Genomic DNA, 21,902 nt, shown 5'->3' with positions numbered 1-21,902 from the left:
TTGTTTCAGTGGCCAAAGAAGAAGAAAGGAAAGAAATCAAAAAGAAAAGTATAAGCCAATAAAGGTTTATGTTGACATTATTGTTTAATTCATTATAATTTCATTTCTCTTAATTAAATTATTCTTAAATAAAACGGATGATTAAATGAAACAATTATTCACGGGTTATATTCATCTATATTCAGTTTTAAAAAAAAATATACATAATTAAAATTTTTGATTATAAAATAATTTAATAACAATAATATATATTTTTTATAATTTTTAAGCGGCTTCATCGAAATAGCCGTCCAATTGTGTCGCGATCTGCAACAAAATTTAGCACTTTCAAAACAAGATTCGTTAAAATAGTTCACTCTTCTAAAGCTCGACATTTGCAATAGTAAATAAAACAGAAATAATCATTTCACAGCCGACTAAAGCAAAGAAAAATAAAAATTCTCAACAATTTCACACTTATAACATTGTCTATGCCTTCAGGGTCGAGAAATATTTTTTCTTCACAGCACAACACAGCACTTCAACACAAATAAAACCATCGTGTACTCAGAACGAAGACATTTAATTCATTTTTTTTGACCGGCCACTGTTTGCCTTGGACCTCTCCAAGGCAAACAGTGGCCGGTTATTACGGTGGCCGAGTTTACGGCCATTTACAGTTTCACAGTAGTGGGCGTAGTGTGAAGTGGGCGTAGTGTGTAAGGGGTGAAGTATGTAGCGGGCGTAGATTGTAGTGGGCGAAGTGTGAAGTAGGCGTAGTGTGAAGTAGGCGTAGTGTGTAAGGGGTGAAGTGTGTAGTGGGCGAAGTGTGAAGTGGGCGTAGTGTGTAAGGGGTGAAGTGTGTAGCGGGCGAAGTGTGAAGTGGGCGTAGTGTGTGGCGGGCGAAGTGTGCAGCGGGTGTAGTGTGTAGTGGGCGTACCTGTAGGGGCGTGTACTTGAGGTACTTGTCGGGGTTCTTGGAGAAGGGCAGATGTGCGTGGGCGTCGTAGAATGCGGTGTAGGCGGGCAACAGCGCCTGCTTGTTGTCGCGCTTCAGAGACTCGCGCAGCTCCGCGTCGGGCACACTGTAGCCCGTCTGAGCGCGCCGGCACTCCTCCCACTCGCGATTGAATGACTTACGACAGACATATACAACTATATTATATACCATTCTGTGACATATGTTGTAAATGTCTGTATGGTGCTCACCGCAAATTTGTCTTTAAGCAGCTGTCTATCTTTGTCGCGCAGCTTGCTGGGCAGCGGCTCGTCCAGCGTGATGTGAGACAGCAGCTTGTTCCAGCTGCAGGCATTATTTATCGTTTATATCAATAACCGACTCGAAGGACCAAATTACATAGCGAGATATACAAGAAAAATATTATAGAATTGACTATCTATAGTGTGGAGAGATACAGGGTGGTGCATTGTGAGGTGGCAGTGCATACCTCTGCAGGTAGTTGTTCTTGTGCTCCTGTATGATGTCGCGGTATGTGGCCTCGCACTGCGGCTCCGCCAGCGCCAGCACGTCCAGCAGTCCGCCTCGCTGCAGACCCTGCAGCAGGTACAGCGTGTTGTTCAGCAGGAAGATGGCCTTGAGCGCATCCGGGTACTGCTCGCTCTTGCTGCGCAGCGCCAGGTTCAGCTGCGCCAGCACCTTGCCTGTACAAAGCAACAATTAGTGTCACCACTATACGCACGTGTACATAGTACACGTGTACTGTGTGTACTCTAAAACTTGTCAGTAATACTTACGCATGTATATGGCGAGCATGAGGGCGTTGCGGTCCTGTACGGCGGGCAGCTGGCTGGCGGCGCGCATGTACGCCGGCTCCTGCGCCAGCGCCGCGCCTGCGCAACATGGACATTACAGCATATGTACCACATGACACGACGCTGTGTCAGTGCGGGGAAGGGCGGAGGTAGGCGGCGCTCACCGACAGTGGGCAGATGCGCGGCGAGGGCGTGGCAGTGGGCCAACGCAGCAGCCGCCAGCTGGTGCACAGTTCCGTCCACCGCGCCCGCCGCGCTGTCGCTCTTCACCCCCTCCACCCACTCCTCCAGCGTGCGCACGCACTGCAACATCACACGCACGTCACTCCCCACTCCCCACGCCCACAACACACACTACCGCATCCTGAGTGTACTGACGTGTTGCTGGCAGCTGTTCAATATGGCGGTGTAGGGAGCGGGCGAGGCGGGCTGCAGCGCGCGCTGCACGTCCGGCTGCAGCCGCTGAAGACGCGCCAGCAGCGCCCAGCACGCAGCGGCGCCGCGGCTGCAGCGCGACGCCGCACGGTGGCTACGGTTACACGCACGCTACAAAGTTAAACAAGGGATTATAACGTTATTCAAATAATAGTCAGTGTAAGAAGAATGTTGTGCGATGTACCTCAACGTCTGCGGCGAGCAGGGCGAAGCAGTCCTTGAGCGTGGCCGCGAGGAGCGCGGGCAGACGCGGCAGCGGCACCAGGCCGAGTGCGGCGCGCTGCTCGTGGCGCGCCAGCCGGCACACGCAGGCCGCCAGCGCGCCCGCGCACTCCGCATCCGCCTCCTCCTGCCCCGGACCCTGCCCCGGACCCTCGCCGCACTCCTCCCCGTCTGACACACACACACACATTGCATCACAACACGTATGACTTTATGTTATTTTATGAAGGTTCAATATGGCTTACAGGATTCGTTGATAGACCTCCGCGGGCCTATCGCGAGACCCGTCGACTGCTCCAGCGTCTGAGACGCTTTCATCATTAATTTGTTCGCGCGCTTTTCTAATCTATAAACGAAATCAACAAAATTGTTAAGTTATGTAAATCGAAAACTATTGCATTTTCCTAAAATTGATATAGCATTAAATATTACTAACACTTTCTGTAATTTGCTCGTCTTTTTAGTGCTGTCTGAACGATGGAGCAAGTTCTTCGATTTCTGAAACAATACAATCATACATTTCCAAAAAAATGCAACAATATTTCAGCAGTAGTTTGTAAGACAGGCAACACTGACCATGAGGGGCGAGGCGGCCATGGAGCGCGACCTGAGGAAGTCCTTGAAGGCGGTGAGAGAGGAGCGTGCTGCGGGCGCCCGCACTGCCAGCAGCGCGGCAGCGGGAGGTCTGCCCGCGGCGCTCAGCCAAGCCGCAGCGCTGCGCATCGTCTCCAGCGCAGTCCCGCTCCCGCAGCCGCTGCCGCTCACACTCACACTCACGCTCTCCACGCTAGAGTCTGACGTGGCACAACCGCTCAATTATACATATTATACTAGTGGCTTAACTAAGACTTAATGGGTAAAGCTATGTGCTGACAATGTATTAACCAAAAACCACCAATTTGCTTTATCGCTTTGTCATAGCTTTCAGCACTCTTTTTATTCAAGGTACCAAATCTTTTTTCGTTAATAAGAAAATCTTATAGCCCTATATTGGCTGCCCGTAGATTTGTAGTGTCCTATTCTTTGAAGTTTCAAATAAAGTAATGTAAATTCAGCAAAGTGTACTTAGATAATTACCTTCCTCCAAGGCAATCATGTCCATGAGAGTGGTGGGGGAGAGAGGCCTGGTGTTGCGGCTCAACAGCTCCTCAAATGCACTTTCCAACTTCAGCACTCCCGTGTTGTATAACTGATTCTGAATATATTCAAACATAAGATGTATCTAAGAACATTAACATACAAAAGATTCAATTTTAAAATTGATTTTAACTTACAATATTTTCTAGTTCAACACTTTGAGGATTATTCTTATTGAAGTAGTTCTGTGCTTCTGCTAATTTATCCAAAGCCTGTGGAAGATAAGTAATATTTAAATACTTCTATTTATTATTTAGAATTTTTAGTTTAACTCAATAAAAAAAATCAATGTCACATGGAAATAACATTTTGTACTAAGAGACTGTAATTTTTTTAACAATAAATGATTTTAAACACTTGAATGAAATACCTCAAGATAAATATTTAAAGATTCTGTGGAGGATGTGTGTGGACCGGCTTGTATAAGATCAGCCAGCTCTCTGGACATCATGTAGAAGTTGATCACATGGTCCAGAGCCTTCACTGTGCGCTCCATATCTACAATAAATATTTTTTTGACTGGTTATATTAGTCAAAAAGGTGGTAAATGCATATAATAAAAAGCTGGCTCAATCTAACTGGCATTTTTCCTATAGGATGTTATAAAATGTTTTATGACAATTTTGCAACTGACTTTCCAGACAAGTTTAATTTCATATGAACAAATCGTAGTGGCATTAAAAATGTTAACTTTATATAACATACTGTTATGTATATGTTGCAAGCGAGCAGTGTCCCCATATAAAGGCAGAACAGCCGTCTCCAATTGCTGCAGCCTTTGCTCGCAGGCGCCTAGCACGTTGCACACGTCTCCTGCCAACGCGGAGCTGCGATTTGCAGCCGCTTTTAACTCTTGAATGTTTGTCATCTCCTAAAAACATAAAAATGTTAGGGAAACGCCCACATAACAACGAAGCAGGTAACAACCCCGTAGCATGATACTAATTCAATCGTGTACTTAGTGAAAGAAGAAAATAAATTAAAAAATTTCGTTGCCTCAAATTACCTTTTTTAATTTCATTTCTATTTCGAATTTTTTCTCAATCGCGTACATTATGGCTTATCTTCAGAGAAACTATTATTATGCCACTAATATTCAAATTATTAGGTAAAATATCGCTTCAAAATATATGTCCTGAATGCACTACATCAACAGCTAAAATAATTGCAGTTCTTAAATAAAATAATGTTTTTGATAAAAATTTACAAATAAATAATAATATGACAGCCTGTCAACTGTCAAACATCTAACATCTGGGATATCAAAAGCCAATGGAATGACAAGTGGGTAAAGAAAATTGTTCTTGTTTGAATTTTTTCAATTACTTTTTAAAACCAAATAATTGCATTTTGATTTTGCAAACATATGTATTGAACCACTAATTACCGCATTACTTCTTTTGGATAATCGCAAATAAACTTCTTAAATATAAATGATAAAAGATTGACATTCACAAATTTTATTGTTGTATCCAAACGGGTTATGAATGTATGATGACGTGCCGTGCCTTCTCGAAACGTGGCTGACGTTTAATTTTGGGTTGTCTTGTCATAATTGTATAAATCCAACAAGAGTGAAGCGTAGGCACTTTTACAATAACTGCTCAAAGGATTGCATTAATTATTGTGTTAAATTGCTCTAAATAAAACGTAAGTTTAAATTGTGTAAAATTTATTTGTGTTGTGATGTGACAAACTCGACAAACTTTTATTGATTTATTGAATTCCTATTTCAGAAAATGGATCAAATCGCAAAGTTTGTAGAGCCAGGCAAGCAGTTCGCTAAAGACTCTATTAGATTAGTAAGAAGGTGCACAAAACCAGACAGAAAAGGTAAGATAATCCAGATATATTGTGAAGTGTCATCATCATCATCATCAGCTCACTATATGTCCCCACCGAGGGGCTCGGAGCCTACCCCAAGTTAGGGGTGACTAGGCCATAGTCAACCACGCTGGCCAAGTGCGGGTTGGTTGACTTCACCCATATCATTGAATTTCTTCTCAGATATGTGCAGGTTGCATCACGATGTTTTCCTTCACCGTAAGAACGTCGGATAAATGTACATATGTTAATCGAAAATCGAAAAACACATTGGTACATGGCGGGATTCGAACCCAGGACCTGCAGATTGCAAGTCAAGTGCTGAAACCCCTGAGCCACCGACGCTCTTCTTGTGAAGTATGCTACATATATAATATCCTGTTAATAGACGCATTATATTATTTACTTTACTATGAGTTTCCATTTGTGAAACAGTTGGTACACACACATTTTGTATTCTGTATTTTTCAAAGTGAATAGAAAGGATGTCAGTATTTTTTTGTATTTGTATTTTAGCACTAGAAACATAAGGGTAAAAACTGAAAAGAACTAACAATATACCAATAAAAATACTGACTAAAGCATTATCAACTCAGTGAATGTATGCCTTCATAAAAGAATACTTTAGTATAAGGAATATATTCATAACAGCTGCTATAGAAGTGAAAAAAGGGACAGACTGGCATCAGAGTAGAATCACATATATAATTCGAGCTTTACTGATTAACCAACTGTCTCTATGTTACTGATGATAATATATTTTACTTCTTTATTTGCAGAATTCCAAAAGATTGCAATTGCCACTGCTATCGGATTCTGCATCATGGGATTCATTGGTTTCTTTGTAAAATTAATTCACATCCCCATCAACAACATTATTGTTGGATCGTAAGCTTTAGTTAGTTGCTTAGATATAAATTTTAACTTTAAGCCCAGAGCCCTCTAACTTAAATTCTCAATTCTCCTCCGTTTGCACTATGATTTAAATAAATAAATTATATCAATTTTTTTATTTATCTGTAGTTTTTATTTTTGTATATTTTTTTCCTATTTCTTCTTGATTATTAAAATTTTGTGGAGATGCAAATTGGAATGGTTATAAATGAAATATTTGAAAACTTGTATTAGAAAATAAATTAACCAGATACTACCATATCTGTCGCCTGCCTTATTACAAGGCAATTTAGGGTTTTTACAAACAAAATTGGCTACATAAGCCACATGCAAGCACATCAACGGCAAAACCGGAGTTGAAGACAGTTGCCGTGGCTGATATCGGCCGGGATTACATCATTAAAAAAAGGACGAATAAAACCACATAATAAAATTTATAAAAATTCAACAATTTTATTACAACAAAATGTCAAACAATGTCTTTAATAATAAATGCATATAGAGCTAATTATTCGAGTTCTGAACCCATTCAATCTATGTAAAAATGTGACCTACATTTTGGTAGTTTATGGAAAACATTTTGGTAGTTTATTTGTTGGTTGCATTTTATCTTAGTGTAAGAAAGTAACACTTAATTAAAGAAATAGTTACTTTTCTTTTATATTATGTTAAAGTTAAAAAAAACGTAGTATAAAATCTCAACAATAAAGTAAAAAATGGACAAATAAAAAGTGAAGATGTCAAATATATGTCATAAATTAATAGATTGATCAAAACTTAGCGATAATATTAATTTTACTTGTGACTTTTATTGTAAAATTGAGTATATTTTATTCACTTGAGCCCTGAAGTATTTTTCAGTATCCATAATTGTGTTAATTAAATCTATTTGTACTAATAAAAATAGGAACATCAATTGAGTGGTTTCCGCATTACATGTATGTAGTAGGCGGGATTGTCTACTTGATCCAATGCCTTGAAGTCAGCATATATGCTGTGCTCTGCCTTGTTGTCGAATGCCTCATCCAACATCGATGTGAACTTGTCCAGCTTGTGTGGGTAGTAGCACAACCGGAACATGCTGTCAATATAAAACATCACCTTTTTAATAGGAGATCTTCTTGTCTGGGGTATAAAGGGTCTTTTTTAGTTTAACAGTGGTAGACGCCGGCAACAACATCAGTTGCACGAATTGGTCGGCTCGTCCGGTGAAATACCACAACCACACAGAAGACAGACGTGAAGTGGAAGTAATTCCGCGTTTCGTCTGTTGAGTGTGGTGCCGGAGGCCTAATTTTAGTCCTCTTCCCCTTAACATTCTTTTCTTATAAGGAAAGGATGAGAAGGGGAAGTGGATTTGGCGGAAGAGGGGACGCATGGAAAGGGGCAATGTCCTCTTTCTGTGCGTCCCCTCCTCCGTTCATTAAAGGTAGGCAACGCATCTATATTTGCGGATGTCTATGGGCAATGGTCCCCTCGCTATTTTCGCGAATTCAGGTGACCATTTGCTTGTTTGCCACATTTTCATATAAAAAAAAAACGATTGAATGGAGCAATTATGTCGTAACTGGTTAACGTTATGTAAGTTTTTTGGTTTCTTTTTGGATATTATGAATTAACCTATATAGAATAGAATTGAGGTCTTCAACTTCGAAATCGAAAGTTTTAAAAGGTATCAACTCGTTTATCCTTCCACAAAGGTGCCCCTGCAAACTGGTTGTTATAGACGAATTGGTATCGAAGTTAACAAATATAATAGAACACAATGAATACATCAATTCACTTCTGTCTTTTACCTTTGTTCGTTAAGTTCTGCGTCGTCGTTCGTGTGGATGAGGTAGTCCAGCGCTACCAGCTCAGGCTTCCCGCGCACCACCAGGACTGACGTCTTGATATCCACTGGATAGCTGCACTATTTATACAATACATTATTTAGTCTATTGCAGATTTTACATAGAAAAATTATAATGTAAATTAAAATTTGGTCCTTCAAGCAAGATAGCCATTTTTACATTACCTGAGGAATTATTTCGTAGTCGCCAAAAACCTGTGCCTAACTTTCTATAATTCACAGGCGGAAGTAAAAACAAAACAAAAATTATAAAATTATAGTTACTTACATTGTAATATATGGAATGTCCGGGTGTAGCTCCGCTGTTGATCATGGCGTCGTAGTTCCTGTGATCGATGAACAGCAGGCCGCCGGGCTTCAGCACCTTGGCGAAGTTCCGGAGGCACATCTTCTGCGTGCGTTGGTCCTCGAACTCGTCCAGCAAGTGGGCGAACGAGTTGCCCAGACAGATGACCGCGTCGAAGGTAGCGCCCGGCAGGAACGACTGGATGTCGGCCGGCAATGTCTCCCAACTAGCTTCTTCGATTACTGGAAAATGAGAGATTACATAATGTCTTATTGGTTTGATAACATACTTATTTATTCTTTAGCACTTTTATAAGTACAAGGAGGACTTAATGCCTAAAGGCATTCTCTACCAGTCATCCGGTATATGAGAGGAAAGTATAATTATGTGCAGGGCAGATGTGAATTGAAGATACTATTTTACTAATACAAATATTATGTAATACTTCTTACCAATTTGGTCGCATCTACATTTAAACTTATTAAAGTAGGTACTTTAAACTTGAAAATTTACGTTAAAATAGGTACCGAGAAAGGTCATGTGACTTAAATTATAAAAATTGCAATTTATTTTTAAAATAAAAACTATAATATCTTAAACTATATTATACGTAATAAGTACCTACGTAATGGCAACACTATTCAACAATTTAATTAGGTATATATTGTACGTACTCCACTCATCATACTTGTGGTCCTTTCTCTTCTCCCAGCGCGCCTTGAGCGCATGTTTCAACATCTTGTCTGAGGCGTCCACGGACACCACCTTGAAACCCTCGTCCACCAACATCATAGAGTCTATTCTGAAAGTACAAACACATTTACATTTAGCAAGCGCCAATAGTCTAATGGTTCATGGCACAGACGTCCGATCATACGGTCGTCTGTTCGATTTCCGCTATTCAACTATTGTCACAACCATATCCTAGAATCCTAGCACAAGGCTACAGTTAATTAGATTGATAATATCAAATAATCTCTTAGTAATTTTAATTAAAAAAAAAACTAACGAGTGTAGATATATTGTCTACTAAATGTAAACTTCTTTAAGTTAAAATTGCACTAGGTATTTGTGAATAACATTTGACAAAAAATATTTCTTCGAAATTCTTCGAACTTAAAATATAACATTATTAGATCATTATTTTCTTCCTAGTTGATTAGTATCCCCGTATAAGGGTCTTATCTTAAACTAATTCGATGTTTTATAATTTCTAAACGCTAGTGGCAGAATTTTGATGAGCCTTTTGTTTTATTTTTATCCTTAAAAATATAAACTTGTTCTTGTTCGACAGATTTATAATCATCTGATGTTGGACAGAGAGAAGAAATTGTTTAGATTGTAGTTAGTGTCAAGATATGAAATTAATTTTGTTATGTTCTCCTGCGTAACGACAAGTCGAGATAAATGACGTGCGATAAGAGAGCTGTTTATGTCGAAAGGTTAACACTATCTTGTCTTATTAGATATTTAAACGTAATTACACTGTTTTATATAAACATTATCATACATAGATAATAAATACGACAGTCAACGAAAACATGATGGACATAAAAAAAAGTTCATTACACATTTGAGAGTCGATTCGTGAAATTATTAAGATATTTATTAGGCGAATACTTTAACTATCCGATTAAATACCGTTTTTTATTAGATTTATTTCCGAATACCAAAGGATATAATATACTTCTGATCAAGTCTCTTTTTTGTCATATCAAAAGGGAATTTTAAACTACATAACTTCTGCTGATGACGAATATTATTTGCTTAATAATTACTGTTAAAACCAAAAAAGCGCCGCAAATAAAGTTATTTATTTTTTTAAATAAAAAAGTAGTCATTATGAATCGGTATGTGCCAATGATGTTCTGATGATGTGAAAACCGTATTTAAATCCGCTTCGTGGCTTAGCATTACATACAAGCGAAAGTTCACGAAAAGACAATTTGTTTAAAAATATTTACACATGTAAAATAATTTTTAAATAGTTTTTTTTTTACATCCGATGACTATTTTCTGCTTTCAATAAAGTAAACTTATCTCATGTCAGTAAATCAAAACAGGTTATCGCGCAACTCAAAAACTTGTCCAAATTATGTCCCAACTTTCGCGTTTTATTTTTGATCCTGTTTCGGGACCCTTTTATATGTGATTTAAATCGTCTTCTTCTCGAGAAGTTTCGAGGAATTTTAAACTTGATATAACCTTAAGTATTATAACTTACAAACTGGCAACACATTTCCATCCTTAATATAGATCTATGGGTAGCAGTCTTTTACTATTAGAACCAATTCATGCCGCCTGCTCATTTGCTACCTTTCCAAAAATAACGGAAGATCAACGTTGTTAGATTTCGAAAAATGTAAACACAACATAATATTATGCGATTTTTTTTATTGACATAAAATATTCGCACGGACAGAAATTCTGCTGCCATAAACAATGCATGCTTTATTTGAGACTATCAAATAGCTATAAGTATAACTAGCGTTGCCAGGCGTCCGGATAAAGCCGGACATAGGTAGACTTTTTGATTGCGTGTCCGGCCAAAATAAACGGTTTTCCGGCTTTTGTTAGGCTTTTTACATTTCCCAAACGAGAGTGTACCTATTAATACTGAGACAAAATCCTAAATAACATAGAGTGTCCGACCTTTCTACCCAAATGTCCGGCCAAACTGGCTGGTCTGTCTGGCTAGTAGGTTTGGCGACCTGGTAACCCTAAGTATAATACGTCTGGACTGACCAGAACATTTCAGGTATAACTACTGGCATTGCATTACGTATTGTACGCTGAATACAATATAGCTTTCAATTGCCTTATCGCTTTGTGTACTCGTATGTTACCAACTTTTGTTACTTTATCATTTTTTTTTTTGCTTAGTTAAATGATAAGATTTTCATACACGGACAGCGTTTATCTCGCAGTTATATAGTGTTTTGTTTTAGATAAGTATATAAAAATTAATCAAACATGTAAAATGTATATCAAGACTAGCTGTCGCCCGCGACTCCGTCCGCGCGCAATTAAAAAAATCTTAATAGGGGTATGAAAAATAGATGGTAGCCGATTCTCAGACCTACTGAATGTGAATATAAAATTCCATAACAATCGGTCAAGCCGTTTTGGAGGAGTACGGTAGCTAACATTGTGACATGGAAATTTTATATACAAGATAATTTATATATCCAATCACGTACATTTTAATAGCTCATTTTGAGATGACATTTCAACTTGGAGGTTAACTTTTGTACTTTTATCGTTAAAAATATAACTTCTTAGATAGCACCAATCAGTCAGTTATACATAGAATTACGTCAACTATTATCAATAGTTTGATACCAAGATGAAAACTGTGCTTAATTGTTCACTTAGGGCGTGCCTTAGTATAGATTTCTCATGTTAAACTCTGATTTATACACACCCTGTACCGCAGGCGGCGTCCAGCACCTTAACGCAGTTGTGTTTCCTGAGCAGACCCGTAAGGAAGTTCTTGTAGTTCTGCGTGCGCTGGTTACTGTCACCGATGTACTTCTTCCACACCCTGGCCGCCTTGCCGTCCGCGTACTGATCCTTCACACCCTCAGAGGGGATCCCCTGCGACCGGGAGTGGAATACTTTGTCCGCTGACATCGTGTGTTAACACCCTGTTGGTTAATGGGATACTGTTAAACTGTAGTCATTTGAAAAGAGATTTGTATTTAAGAAACAACTGTACTCATTAAATCTATAGTTTTTAGGCGTTTTAATGGAATGATTGACCATTTCCCGGTCTTAAAATTAAATCTTAGTTAAGTCGCTTGTAATATTGTACCGCCTAATATTTATTTTATTGTCCAATACACACCTATGCACCGTTACCTACTGAGGTAACTGTAAACGCGTAGCTAGTCTGCGTAACTTTATAAAAAGTTTTACATAGACTGTATTGCTAAATTATTCGATTATATATTTTGATATCTAATTACGTCATCTTATCACAAATGTTACGTTGCAACTGATTCAGCACGACAAAGCTTATCGGATACATAACATTACGTAAATGCCTAGGTTACCTACTAGTTAAACATACAAAAAACATAGGTTTTACTTTTAAATACGCTAGAGATTGTGTGAAGATTGTTCTAATTTTTGTTTTCTGGTGTAGCTTATCTCGTCTGCCACAAACCACTTTATGGTCTGATAAAAATTATAAATCATAAACGTTACTAGCATAGTGTGTCTTGTAGAGCGAAAGCTTATCTACAAGTATAACCATAGCTAAGCTGCCCATAGTCTATTCCAATAATAAACTCTACCAATTTCAATGTAACGTAATATAAGTAACTCTGATTACTTTGATAATATTTACGTTATTATGAAGTAACTAATTTCTTTCCATTATTAATTTATAAAGACGATAAAGTTAAATATTTATTGATATCCGAACTCAATTAAATAATTAATGTTGTGCGGTTATGACATATACGTATAATTTATCACAACTCTGTGTTATTATAATTTTTTAAATGCATTATATTGGTTACTGCCATTTTATGTTATTAATTATTATTATTAACACCAAAGATAAAACGCATGCATTTAATATTCATAATTTAAGACCAAATTTTTGTATTTATTTTTGTGCACATATTTTGTAAAAATTTGTGTCTTATTGGATTTATTTTAATTTCATAAAGTCGAGAATAATGTTAATAATACACCGAAATAAAACAATTAAAGCGAGAAATCTTTTCTCAATTTTTGAATGAGACATGCGGCGTGTAGAAAATTTATGTACATTTACATAATTTTACAATAACACAATTTAAATCGATTTATTATTAAATAATACAAAGATATTTTACCACAAAAAAGCATTGATAAATAAAATTCCTACCTATAATACAATTAATATCCCAGCGTTTCAATATCACAGTAAACGGCAACGATGTATCAACGATTAGCACTGGAACAACAATCCATATTCAACACGTTATATATTTTAGCACGTACTAAACAATGATGCAATAAAACGATGGTTTTCACGTCCGACGTATAGACCCGCCTCGCTGACACTACGCGGTTACGCGGTTGCGACTAACTGACGCTCGCGGTCTGATCTAACCCACTATTTGAACAGAGGCCTGCAAATTTCAATGTCCTGATGGCATTGATCGTGAAATGCTATAATATAAATAGCTAAAAACTAAAAATTACACACTCTTTTTAAAGGCTTATGTTCAGTAAATCTTACCAATATATTAAATACGAAAGTTTGGATGTATGTTTGTTAGAAGTTATCTCCAGAAAGGTTCAACAAATCTCGGCTCTTTAAAATTTGGCACAGTCATTTGACATAGTCTACTGATAAAATGTAACATGGAATTACGTAACATTATTTGTACCATGTTTTTCTTTGCTATGCATTCTTTTAATTTGATTTTAGTATATGCTGTAATTTTAACTATTATTCTGTTTTTAAATTATTCTAATGATTCTCTATATTTTTTTGTAATAAGCATATCGCAATTTTTAAAAATGTTATGCAATATTTTGAGCGAAAGAAATAGAAATCTTACATGATATAAAAAATACTAACTTCATGTCCAGATATTATTTAGGCAAATCCTTGTGACCATTTTGATACATGAATGCATTGAACATAATAAAATGCATTTATATTTTTCACGGAGTTTCATTCATATTTCGGGGCTTCGAACCTCGACCTTAGATTGCGCATTCAAAATGTCAAAAATCAATATTTATCAAAGAATGTCTTCATACCGCTGCTCCCACGGTGCTGGCCACACAAATCGCATGGTAGCGACTACAAATCCGCTTCGTGTGCAGTGGCCCTTTGGCTGTTAGCAAATTATAGTACTCTGCCCGTAATGACGAGACAGTTCCTACGAGTTCTTACATTTGTACATATCCCATTTTATCTTTTAATATGGTTATTTATTTCTAGTAGTAGTTCAGTTATTTATTTTAAGTCTAGTTTGTGCATTACGTAAATATTTTGTTGCATGATAACACATCCGCACATCTCTGGCTCACATTTGTACAGCGTCATCTATTATTGAATTAAGATAACGCTTCTTCTAACTCAATAACATTGACAATGTAAGCGTGTTACGATAGAGTTGTAATACCTACACATTCATACAAAACCTTTCTTTGACGAAATTGAGAACTGTATGTATTGTTCCTAGAGTGGAACCTTAGGAATAACAAAGTGATATTAATTCCATGGTAGTCATAGGTCAAAGGTCAGGAATGCGGTGAAATGATATGGCATCGTATTATCGTTTAATTTATTTAGTTAAAGTCAGAAATAACAATGAAAATATTGTTTTATTAAAAAAATATTATTCTATAATAAAACGTTACATTAGAAGTACATAATTGTTACTTAAAAATAAATCAACCTCACGTAAATTAGTTAATTATAGTTAGACGAACTTATCTAAGCCGGTGAGAGCTAACATCGCGGTTAGTTTTATTAGAAAATATGTGAAATTTACATATTCATAAAAAATCACACAAAAAAACATGACACGAGGATATTGTGATACATTTTTGACATTGACAGGGCGCCCCCCTAGTGAGCTGTCATAATTTAGTTTGACTTATGTCCACCGGGTCAGATTACTTTGTCTATCTATAGTGTTACTGTGTGTTTACGACTGTAGTGATTTTGGTTTTGAAATTACCTTTCATATTGTTATTGAAAAAAAAACGGAATAATATTTGTCACAGCAGTGAAAACCCAGAGTAAAGTACACACAAAAATATATTAACTTTAAGATTAATTGACAAATAAACAATTTTGTTCAATACAAAATATTCAATCAACCAGAAAGGTTACTTTATTTTTCAGCATTTAAATTAAGAAACAGGTAAATAAAATAAAAATAAGTTAGCATCAAGTCAGTTTGAAGTCCATTTCATTTTATTGTTCAGGTAAATGAAGTTTAATTTTTTATATTCAAAGGATTGGCACTACTGTTGTATATTCCGACTAATTTGTGAAGAAAATACTCTGAAGTATTAATAATATAATAATATTATTTTGTAAAACGACATCTGACAATTTACTAACTAAACAATTGTGTAAATATTTTCTGGAAAACGCGTCAGGTTTACATGCCGGCGCCGACATCAGTCGCATCAATACCGAGCATCGCGAGCTCATCCAATTCCTCTTTGTTCTTCTCCTTTCCTTCCGTCTTCTTCGTCTCCGGACCCTCGTTCTTGTTACTCTTCTGTTGTCCGGGCACGATGGGTACATGCGTGTCGTAGAGTTGTGGTCGCGCGGGCTGGAACATCTGCTGGTTGAGGTCGAAGCCCATCATCATGGGCGACATGGGCGACACCTGGGTGATGGGCGGCTGCACTAGGCCCAGGTGGGCGAAGGGCATGGGCGCGAAGGGCGGGGGCAAGCCCGGCATGAACAGCTCCGGCTGCGTCAGGTCAGATGGCTTCGCGTTGGAGGGGAAGATGATGTCCAGCGCCTCCTGGAAGTCTTTGGGCAGGTTGTTGGCTGGCTGCGGCGGAGGGATCGGCCTGCGAATTTATTTTAAAGTATTTAAATGAACTTAGGTTTTGCGGTATGTGTGTCAGCAGTATGTGTGTACTGACGGCGGCAGCAGCTGCTGCGGGCAGGGCGGGCAGGGTGGGCAGGAGGGCGGCAGGAAGGCGAGCGGTGGCATCGCAATCCCCAACTCCTGCTGCTGCTTCTCGAGCTGCGCCTTCGCTATCTTCTCCTTGAATATCGCCACCTGTAAGAAATGTCACCAAAGAGTTAAGTCACTGATTTTTTTTACACAAATTACTTCTACACAATTTATTTCATTTTCTTTGTATATAAATAGAATGATACCTTTTTCTGTATCTCCGCGTCCATCTCCTCTCTCTTCTTCTTGATGACTTCTTGTTCATGCTTCTTCTTCTCTTCCTCTTTCTTCTGTTCCTCACTCTTTGCTGTTTTCGATAAGTTTTTGAAGACGGGCATCTTTCCTGAAGAAGAATTATTAACATTTTTCGTATAAACAAAAGTCATGAAGAACCACTAAATAATAAAGAAAATAATGATTTCAAAACTGACCAATAAAAGGCATCTTCTTAATTTCTGGCTTTTTCACATCTGCTTGCTGAGCTGATCGCGACTGACTATCCCTTGTATCCTGATTCTCATTTCTTCTCTCTGTTCTTTCCTCTCTTCTATCCGGCTCCTCTCTCCTTTCATCTCTTCTCTCAGATCTGTCCTCTCTTCTCTCAGTCCTGTCGTCTCTTCTCTCCGACCTCTCATCTCTCTTCTCCGGTCTCTCATTTCTTCTGTCATCTCTCCTCTCCTGTCTATCTTCTCTTCTGTTCTCTGACCTGCGCTCGCCGTGACGATCTTGACCTTCGCGGGATGGAGATTTGCGTCGGTCTTTTCTTTACAAAAATAAACATTGGTTTAGTAAACAAATTGTCATATCCTATTTTGGAAGAAACTTTATAATTATTTTATTTATGTATTTTTTTTTAAATATTAATTAATAAAACACAAAAAAAACTTAATTAAACAATATAATGTCTACTCACTCGACTCTGTACTTCAAGTTGTCCAACAATTTCCTGTCTAAGTTGACAGGTATAGATGACATCCATTCTGACAGAGCATTCTTGTCTATCACGCTTTCTTTCTTTTCTGAAATATCTCATAAAATGTTTAAAAAAATACCTCAAGATGAAAAAACTACCATTTTAAAGAAGAAAAAAACAGGTTGTTTGTAAAATAAACACATAAAATTCTAGACAGAACTTAATTAGTAATTCGGATTAATTGACCAATTTTTTTACTAGAACGAAAGCTTTGTTGATCTACAGGTATTTTAACAATTTTCATTGTTAAAACATACAAACATACTTACTTTTACGTTTCTTATCATCACTGTCCGAACTACTGGAACTGCTGGACTCGCTGCTGGACCTCTTCCTCTTGTTCTTCTTCTTCTTCCTTCTGTCCTTCTTCCGTTTCTTGTCCGTTGTGTCGGGGCTGGCCTTCCTCTTTGTGTGGAAACCGTCCTTGCTGAAGGTGATGGTGTGTGCAGCGTATGGCGGCTTCTCCTCCCCCTTGGACTTGGCTCTGCTCTTCTCGAAGGCCTTCTGTCTATCAGACATCCAGTCCGTATCCCAGTGAGGGTTCTGTTCTACAAAGTTCTGGAAACATCATTACAATTATATTATTATGAATTATTTGATCATGTAAAGAGATTTTAATCCGTATTTTCTCTGTTTAATTTAATTACCAATCAAGTGATAGGAATTAAAAAACTCGATTTCAAATCTCGATGTCATTTAAATCAAATTGAAAAACATATCGAAGATTTTTACTTCAAATTTATACAAATACGATGTTTTCCGTATGAAAATCAAAACATACTGAAACAAAAAGTGAGTTCTAATATTGCCATCCCAATTTCTTTGCCAAAATGGAGACAGCAATTATAGTTATATAAGTGTATACTAACAGTGTAGTTTTTAGAGTGCACGATGGACTTGAGATGTGCAGATGCGCAGTGCAAGTCACCAATGAACTGGTCACACAACTTGCAGTACCACGCTGTTGACGGCACGAAGAACTGAAGACCTGAACATATCAGCTTTTAAAAGCAAATGTTGACAAATGAGCAAGCAGACATTTGAAGTCACCAAAATAGACAAGAGTCCGTTGCCCATAGATTTTCATCTATATAGATACACAGAAAGAGGAAATTTCTCTTCTTTTGTGTTCTCTCCTGTGCCAAATTCCTGTCATCTCTTCCTTATAAGAATTAAGATAGGAAGGGAAAAGACACTAAAATTGGATGGTATTTCACCGGACTAGCAGACATGTGCACACCCAACAAATATTTTTCTTACTGGATCTACCTGTTAAAGTACATAAAGCATAGAAAAATAAAAAAAAAATTGTACTGAAATATAATGAGATGCTTACCTCTAATAGGTGTGCGTTTGGTTGGAGCGGAGGGGTAGTTGGGGAAGCCCTCGTTCATACCAGTCACAGAGTGCCACGGCGCCTCCATGTGAGAAGACGCCATTCTACACACAGTATACCACGTTAATACCGAAGTAGGAGCACATTTTTCTTTTTATATCTTCCAAAGTAGTAATTCTGCTATGACTTTACGTAACGACCATAGATAAATTAGGAAACAAAATCAATATGTCCGACTGGCTTCATACCGTGGCATGTGATTCCTAAATTTCCCGGCTTCACGATGACGAAAAATAAAGTTAAGAATCAACGAAACCAGGGACATTTTAAAATAATTTACAAGTAAAAAGAGTTCTGAACTGAAAAAGAGATCTGCTATACACTAAAACAAAGCGTAGTTTACTTGTGGTGTGTGGGCGAATGTAGATGTGTGAGGTAGTCTTTAGCGGTGGCGGGGAACTCATTGCAGACGCGGCACCAATGCATCTCCGGATCGTAGTACACGTAGTTGAACCTCTTAGTCGACGGCGACCTAACAACAGTTAACAGTACGCTGCTTTAAATTGTGCCATACACGGACCACCTTAAACAGTAGATGCAGTTAATGCAGTCCGTCTATTGTCAGTACAAAGGAATAACAAAAAAATGTTATACTCTTCGTTGTGTTGTGATATCGCGTATGAACGAAAAGATCGCGTTTGATAATTTCGACAAAATGTTCATGAGTGTTTTTTTTACAAAAGGTTCAAAAAGTCCTTTCTAATTGACGTCATTTTTACCGTAGCTGCAAAAAAAAATCGAAGTTAGTCTGAAAAAAAATTACATCATTTACGAAATGCCGTAAATTGTGGCATAATTATATAAAATAAATAAAGTTTATTATTATTAGTATGAATTCTCATTATGTTTTACTACAATACAAAATAAAAATATTGGAATGTAGACATAGATATAATAAAATCTATTAAAAAAATGTTGAAATATGAAAACGTAAGTTATTACGAAATTATACAAACATACAACAAAACTCCAAAATCACACAAAAACTTAACAAGATAAATTGGATATAAGAAAGGATAGTAAAATAAAAATCTGTAAACATTAGTATGCATTACTTTATTTAAATTAGACATAATTTTTTCTTAAGTAAAAGCAACATTTCCAATGTTACAAAAACTTAAATATTTCAATACATTTATAGGTAAAAAAAAATATATAAATCATATCAGCAATTTATATTACAAAATGCATTAAAAAAAAATCTTCTTTCGTAAGTCCGTAATTTCCTTTGACCACCGTTGTATATAACCACAAACAACTTGATAATCCACAAACTGGTAAACTTTATGCTTCACTGTACTATATTTAATGTTATTCAATAAAAAAACTTACAAATTATAAATAAATTAATTTAATATATAAAATATATAAACGTATGTAACAAACAGCATAGTACCTGGACTTTCTCCTTGAGCCGCGTTCACCCGAGTTATCCTCTTCATTCTTGTCCACCTCTTCTCCGATGATACCGTTCAACATGTCCACTACATTGTTGATCGTCTTCAACTTATTTTGTATCTCCAACTATAGCAAATGTATTACGATATGCCGCATTAGAAATAAGAGAAACATTGTAGGAAAAAGCTTAAAAAAAATGACTATAAAATGATCAATAACTTAACATAAGTATTTAATTTAAGCAATTTGAAATCAAACCTGTAACTTTGTATTCTCTTTCAAAAACCGTTTGGTGTCAGGACTTGGTGAACGTTTGGAGTCGCTGTGCAGTTCACTTCTCTGCTCTTTCAAGGTCTCCAGCTCCTTTTTCAATATGGTCGCTTTCTTCATGCAGTCCTCGCGTTGTTTCGACAGAGCTGCCTTTTGGTGACGCATTTCCGATTCTATCGCCGCTGTTAAAAGATAATATAGATTTATATACATATTAATAATATTATAACAAAGGGAATTTCATTTATTATATAACAAGTGTAAATAGGAAAATATGCAAACCTTAATTGATTCATAGAAAATATATTAAATAATCTGTTAGGTTCACTTTGTCTTCTCAGTAATGGGATAGTGCAATAGCATCCGATACTTGCTTATATACCAAATTAAGGTTAATAAATTGTAGATTTTTGTTGTGTAATGCACAAATATTATATATCTAACACTTCATTTAGAAAACATCTGCATGATTTAACAAGACTCAACCCTGATCTTATGAGCCGGCTGGAAAGTAGGTCTTGAAGTTAATAGATGAAAGTTGCTATAATTCCGGTACACACTATCTTAGATATGGTTCCGCCTGCATTACTGATGCAAAGTATGTTACTCTATTGATAAAAAATTAAATATTACGCATTACTATATGAATAACCAAAATACAATTGGTAGAAACACTTTCTCACACAACTTACCATGTAAAATGTAAATATTAGATAAAATAATTTATAATTAATATACACCAAGAACATTCTGTCTCAAACCCTTCCTCTACAGGGAATTTTGTTTTTTTTTTATACTTCAACTGTAATATTTGATGTCACTTACAACAATGGAATACATGATAATCCCTTTCATGCAGTATTTTTGGTGCTAAGATAAAAATTAGTTAAAAACAATCTTAAAATGCAGTTTTAGTGTCTGAAATTATGAGTATCACTTACCTTCCTTTTTGATTTGCTCTTCAACATTGTTGAATGCAGGTGGGGCAGAAGCAGGCTGACTCCATCCCGAGGAACCAGGTGGCATTGGAGGCATCCCACCTCCAAAGTTTTCATAGTTAACAGGATATGATGGCTGATAGTTGCGTTGATAATTTCCACCCTTGAAGAATTGATATCAGTTGTAAGTAATTATGTTAACACATTCAATGCCACTATTTTTTTTCTTAAAGTGTACTCGCAAGGTTATTGATGACCCTAAATGTGATGAAAATATACTATTTTGGAGTCAAATACCACAAAACATATTGATATTTTTGTAACTCAGAATCAGATTTGAAAATTCTTGTATTTTCATAGCTTAATTAGATTTTGCTAGCCTATAACCAAACAGTCATCAATAATGTTTGAAAATATATAAATTTAGCGCAATATAATTACATCTCGTGTAAAAGACGGTGGTGCATTTCCGCTGAAACCTTCTTGAAATTGATTATCCCATAATTCATTAGGTTCTGGCAGTTTTGATATCTCATTTAGAATGTTATCATCTAATATATCCTTTTCAGGTTTTTGTGGTGTGCGGCTTCGTCGTTTACCCTCCCTACTGGGAGGGCTTCTACTGCGTTTCCTCTGCATTTGATTTCTGTAATAATTTCGGTCCCAACCGCCACCACGGTCGTAACCTGACTTCCGAGAAACATCGCGAGACATAGTCAGTTCAAGAAAATTTCATTTAATATCTTACAAACAAGGATATTTACGTCTATGTAAAACTTAAATTAATTACACACGATAAAGAAAATCTTATATATTTTGCTTTAATTAAGAAATTACGCTTCACATAAGTTCAAACAAAACTTTGAC

At 36.9% G+C, this 21,902-nt stretch overlaps 4 protein-coding genes across 4 annotated transcripts; 1 reads left to right on the top strand and 3 right to left on the bottom strand.

Moving 5' to 3' along the window:
• Positions 1 to 179: 179 nt before the first annotated feature.
• On the bottom strand, positions 180 to 4,738 carry LOC106708725 (exocyst complex component 7). Its single transcript, XM_045677961.1, has 16 exons — positions 4,553 to 4,738; positions 4,252 to 4,417; positions 3,917 to 4,044; positions 3,684 to 3,758; positions 3,487 to 3,604; positions 2,986 to 3,203; positions 2,846 to 2,907; positions 2,655 to 2,755; positions 2,372 to 2,580; positions 2,131 to 2,298; positions 1,917 to 2,055; positions 1,735 to 1,830; positions 1,428 to 1,641; positions 1,189 to 1,282; positions 920 to 1,114; positions 180 to 306 (listed from the first exon to the last, which is right to left on the bottom strand). The coding sequence occupies exons 1-16, from the start codon at positions 4,598 to 4,600 to the stop codon at positions 265 to 267; spliced, it is 2,073 nt and encodes a 690-aa protein (XP_045533917.1). The 5' UTR covers positions 4,601 to 4,738; the 3' UTR covers positions 180 to 264.
• A 318-nt stretch (positions 4,739 to 5,056) lies between these two features.
• LOC106708794 (protein transport protein Sec61 subunit gamma) lies at positions 5,057 to 6,385 on the top strand. The gene is made up of 3 exons (XM_014500349.2): positions 5,057 to 5,196; positions 5,283 to 5,379; positions 6,150 to 6,385. Exons 2-3 carry the CDS (start codon positions 5,286 to 5,288, stop codon positions 6,260 to 6,262), a joined length of 207 nt encoding a protein of 68 aa, XP_014355835.1. The 5' UTR covers positions 5,057 to 5,196; positions 5,283 to 5,285; the 3' UTR covers positions 6,263 to 6,385.
• A 729-nt stretch (positions 6,386 to 7,114) lies between these two features.
• LOC106708644 (glycine N-methyltransferase) lies at positions 7,115 to 13,487 on the bottom strand. The gene is made up of 6 exons (XM_045677943.1): positions 13,282 to 13,487; positions 11,827 to 12,049; positions 9,077 to 9,204; positions 8,385 to 8,644; positions 8,061 to 8,176; positions 7,115 to 7,345 (listed from the first exon to the last, which is right to left on the bottom strand). Exons 2-6 carry the CDS (start codon positions 12,033 to 12,035, stop codon positions 7,177 to 7,179), a joined length of 882 nt encoding a protein of 293 aa, XP_045533899.1. The 5' UTR covers positions 12,036 to 12,049; positions 13,282 to 13,487; the 3' UTR covers positions 7,115 to 7,176.
• A 1,908-nt stretch (positions 13,488 to 15,395) lies between these two features.
• Positions 15,396 to 21,902, bottom strand: LOC106707502 (zinc finger matrin-type protein CG9776). Its single transcript, XM_045677993.1, has 13 exons — positions 21,477 to 21,902; positions 21,039 to 21,198; positions 20,086 to 20,279; positions 19,826 to 19,953; positions 18,773 to 18,901; positions 18,370 to 18,473; positions 17,903 to 18,021; positions 17,303 to 17,591; positions 16,974 to 17,079; positions 16,492 to 16,823; positions 16,267 to 16,403; positions 16,026 to 16,165; positions 15,396 to 15,950 (listed from the first exon to the last, which is right to left on the bottom strand). The coding sequence occupies exons 1-13, from the start codon at positions 21,747 to 21,749 to the stop codon at positions 15,527 to 15,529; spliced, it is 2,535 nt and encodes an 844-aa protein (XP_045533949.1). The 5' UTR covers positions 21,750 to 21,902; the 3' UTR covers positions 15,396 to 15,526.

This window comes from Papilio machaon, chromosome 5, assembly GCF_912999745.1.
Source record: "Papilio machaon chromosome 5, ilPapMach1.1, whole genome shotgun sequence".
Classification (NCBI taxonomy): domain Eukaryota; kingdom Metazoa; phylum Arthropoda; class Insecta; order Lepidoptera; family Papilionidae; genus Papilio; species Papilio machaon.
This window is presented reverse-complemented; position numbering and strand designations above follow the sequence as displayed.

Bases quoted from the DNA above. Each gene is read 5' to 3' on its own strand.
- LOC106708725 (XM_045677961.1), bottom strand. From the start codon at position 4,600: ATGTACGCGATTGAGAAAAAATTCGAAATAGAAATGAAATTAAAAAAG. The intron at 3,759-3,916 runs GTATTTCATTCA...TATCTTCCACAG, and splicing joins CTTTAAATATTTATCTTGAG to GCTTTGGATAAATTAGCAGA. The intron at 1,283-1,427 runs GTATGCACTGCC...TAATGCCTGCAG, and splicing joins AAGAACAACTACCTGCAGAG to CTGGAACAAGCTGCTGTCTC.
- LOC106708794 (XM_014500349.2), top strand. From the start codon at position 5,286: ATGGATCAAATCGCAAAGTTTGTAGAGCCAGGCAAGCAGTTCGCTAAA. The intron at 5,380-6,149 runs GTAAGATAATCC...CTTTATTTGCAG, and splicing joins CACAAAACCAGACAGAAAAG to AATTCCAAAAGATTGCAATT.
- LOC106708644 (XM_045677943.1), bottom strand. From the start codon at position 12,035: ATGTCAGCGGACAAAGTATTCCACTCCCGGTCGCAGGGGATCCCCTCT. The intron at 8,645-9,076 runs GTACGTACAATA...CTCATTTTCCAG, and splicing joins CCACAAGTATGATGAGTGGA to TAATCGAAGAAGCTAGTTGG. The intron at 8,177-8,384 runs GTAAGTAACTAT...TTGTATAAATAG, and splicing joins GACATTCCATATATTACAAT to TGCAGCTATCCAGTGGATAT.
- LOC106707502 (XM_045677993.1), bottom strand. From the start codon at position 21,749: ATGTCTCGCGATGTTTCTCGGAAGTCAGGTTACGACCGTGGTGGCGGT. The intron at 17,592-17,902 runs GTTAGTATACAC...TGATGTTTCCAG, and splicing joins TGCACTCTAAAAACTACACT to AACTTTGTAGAACAGAACCC. The intron at 17,080-17,302 runs GTAAGTATGTTT...GAGATATTTCAG, and splicing joins TGATGATAAGAAACGTAAAA to AAAAGAAAGAAAGCGTGATA.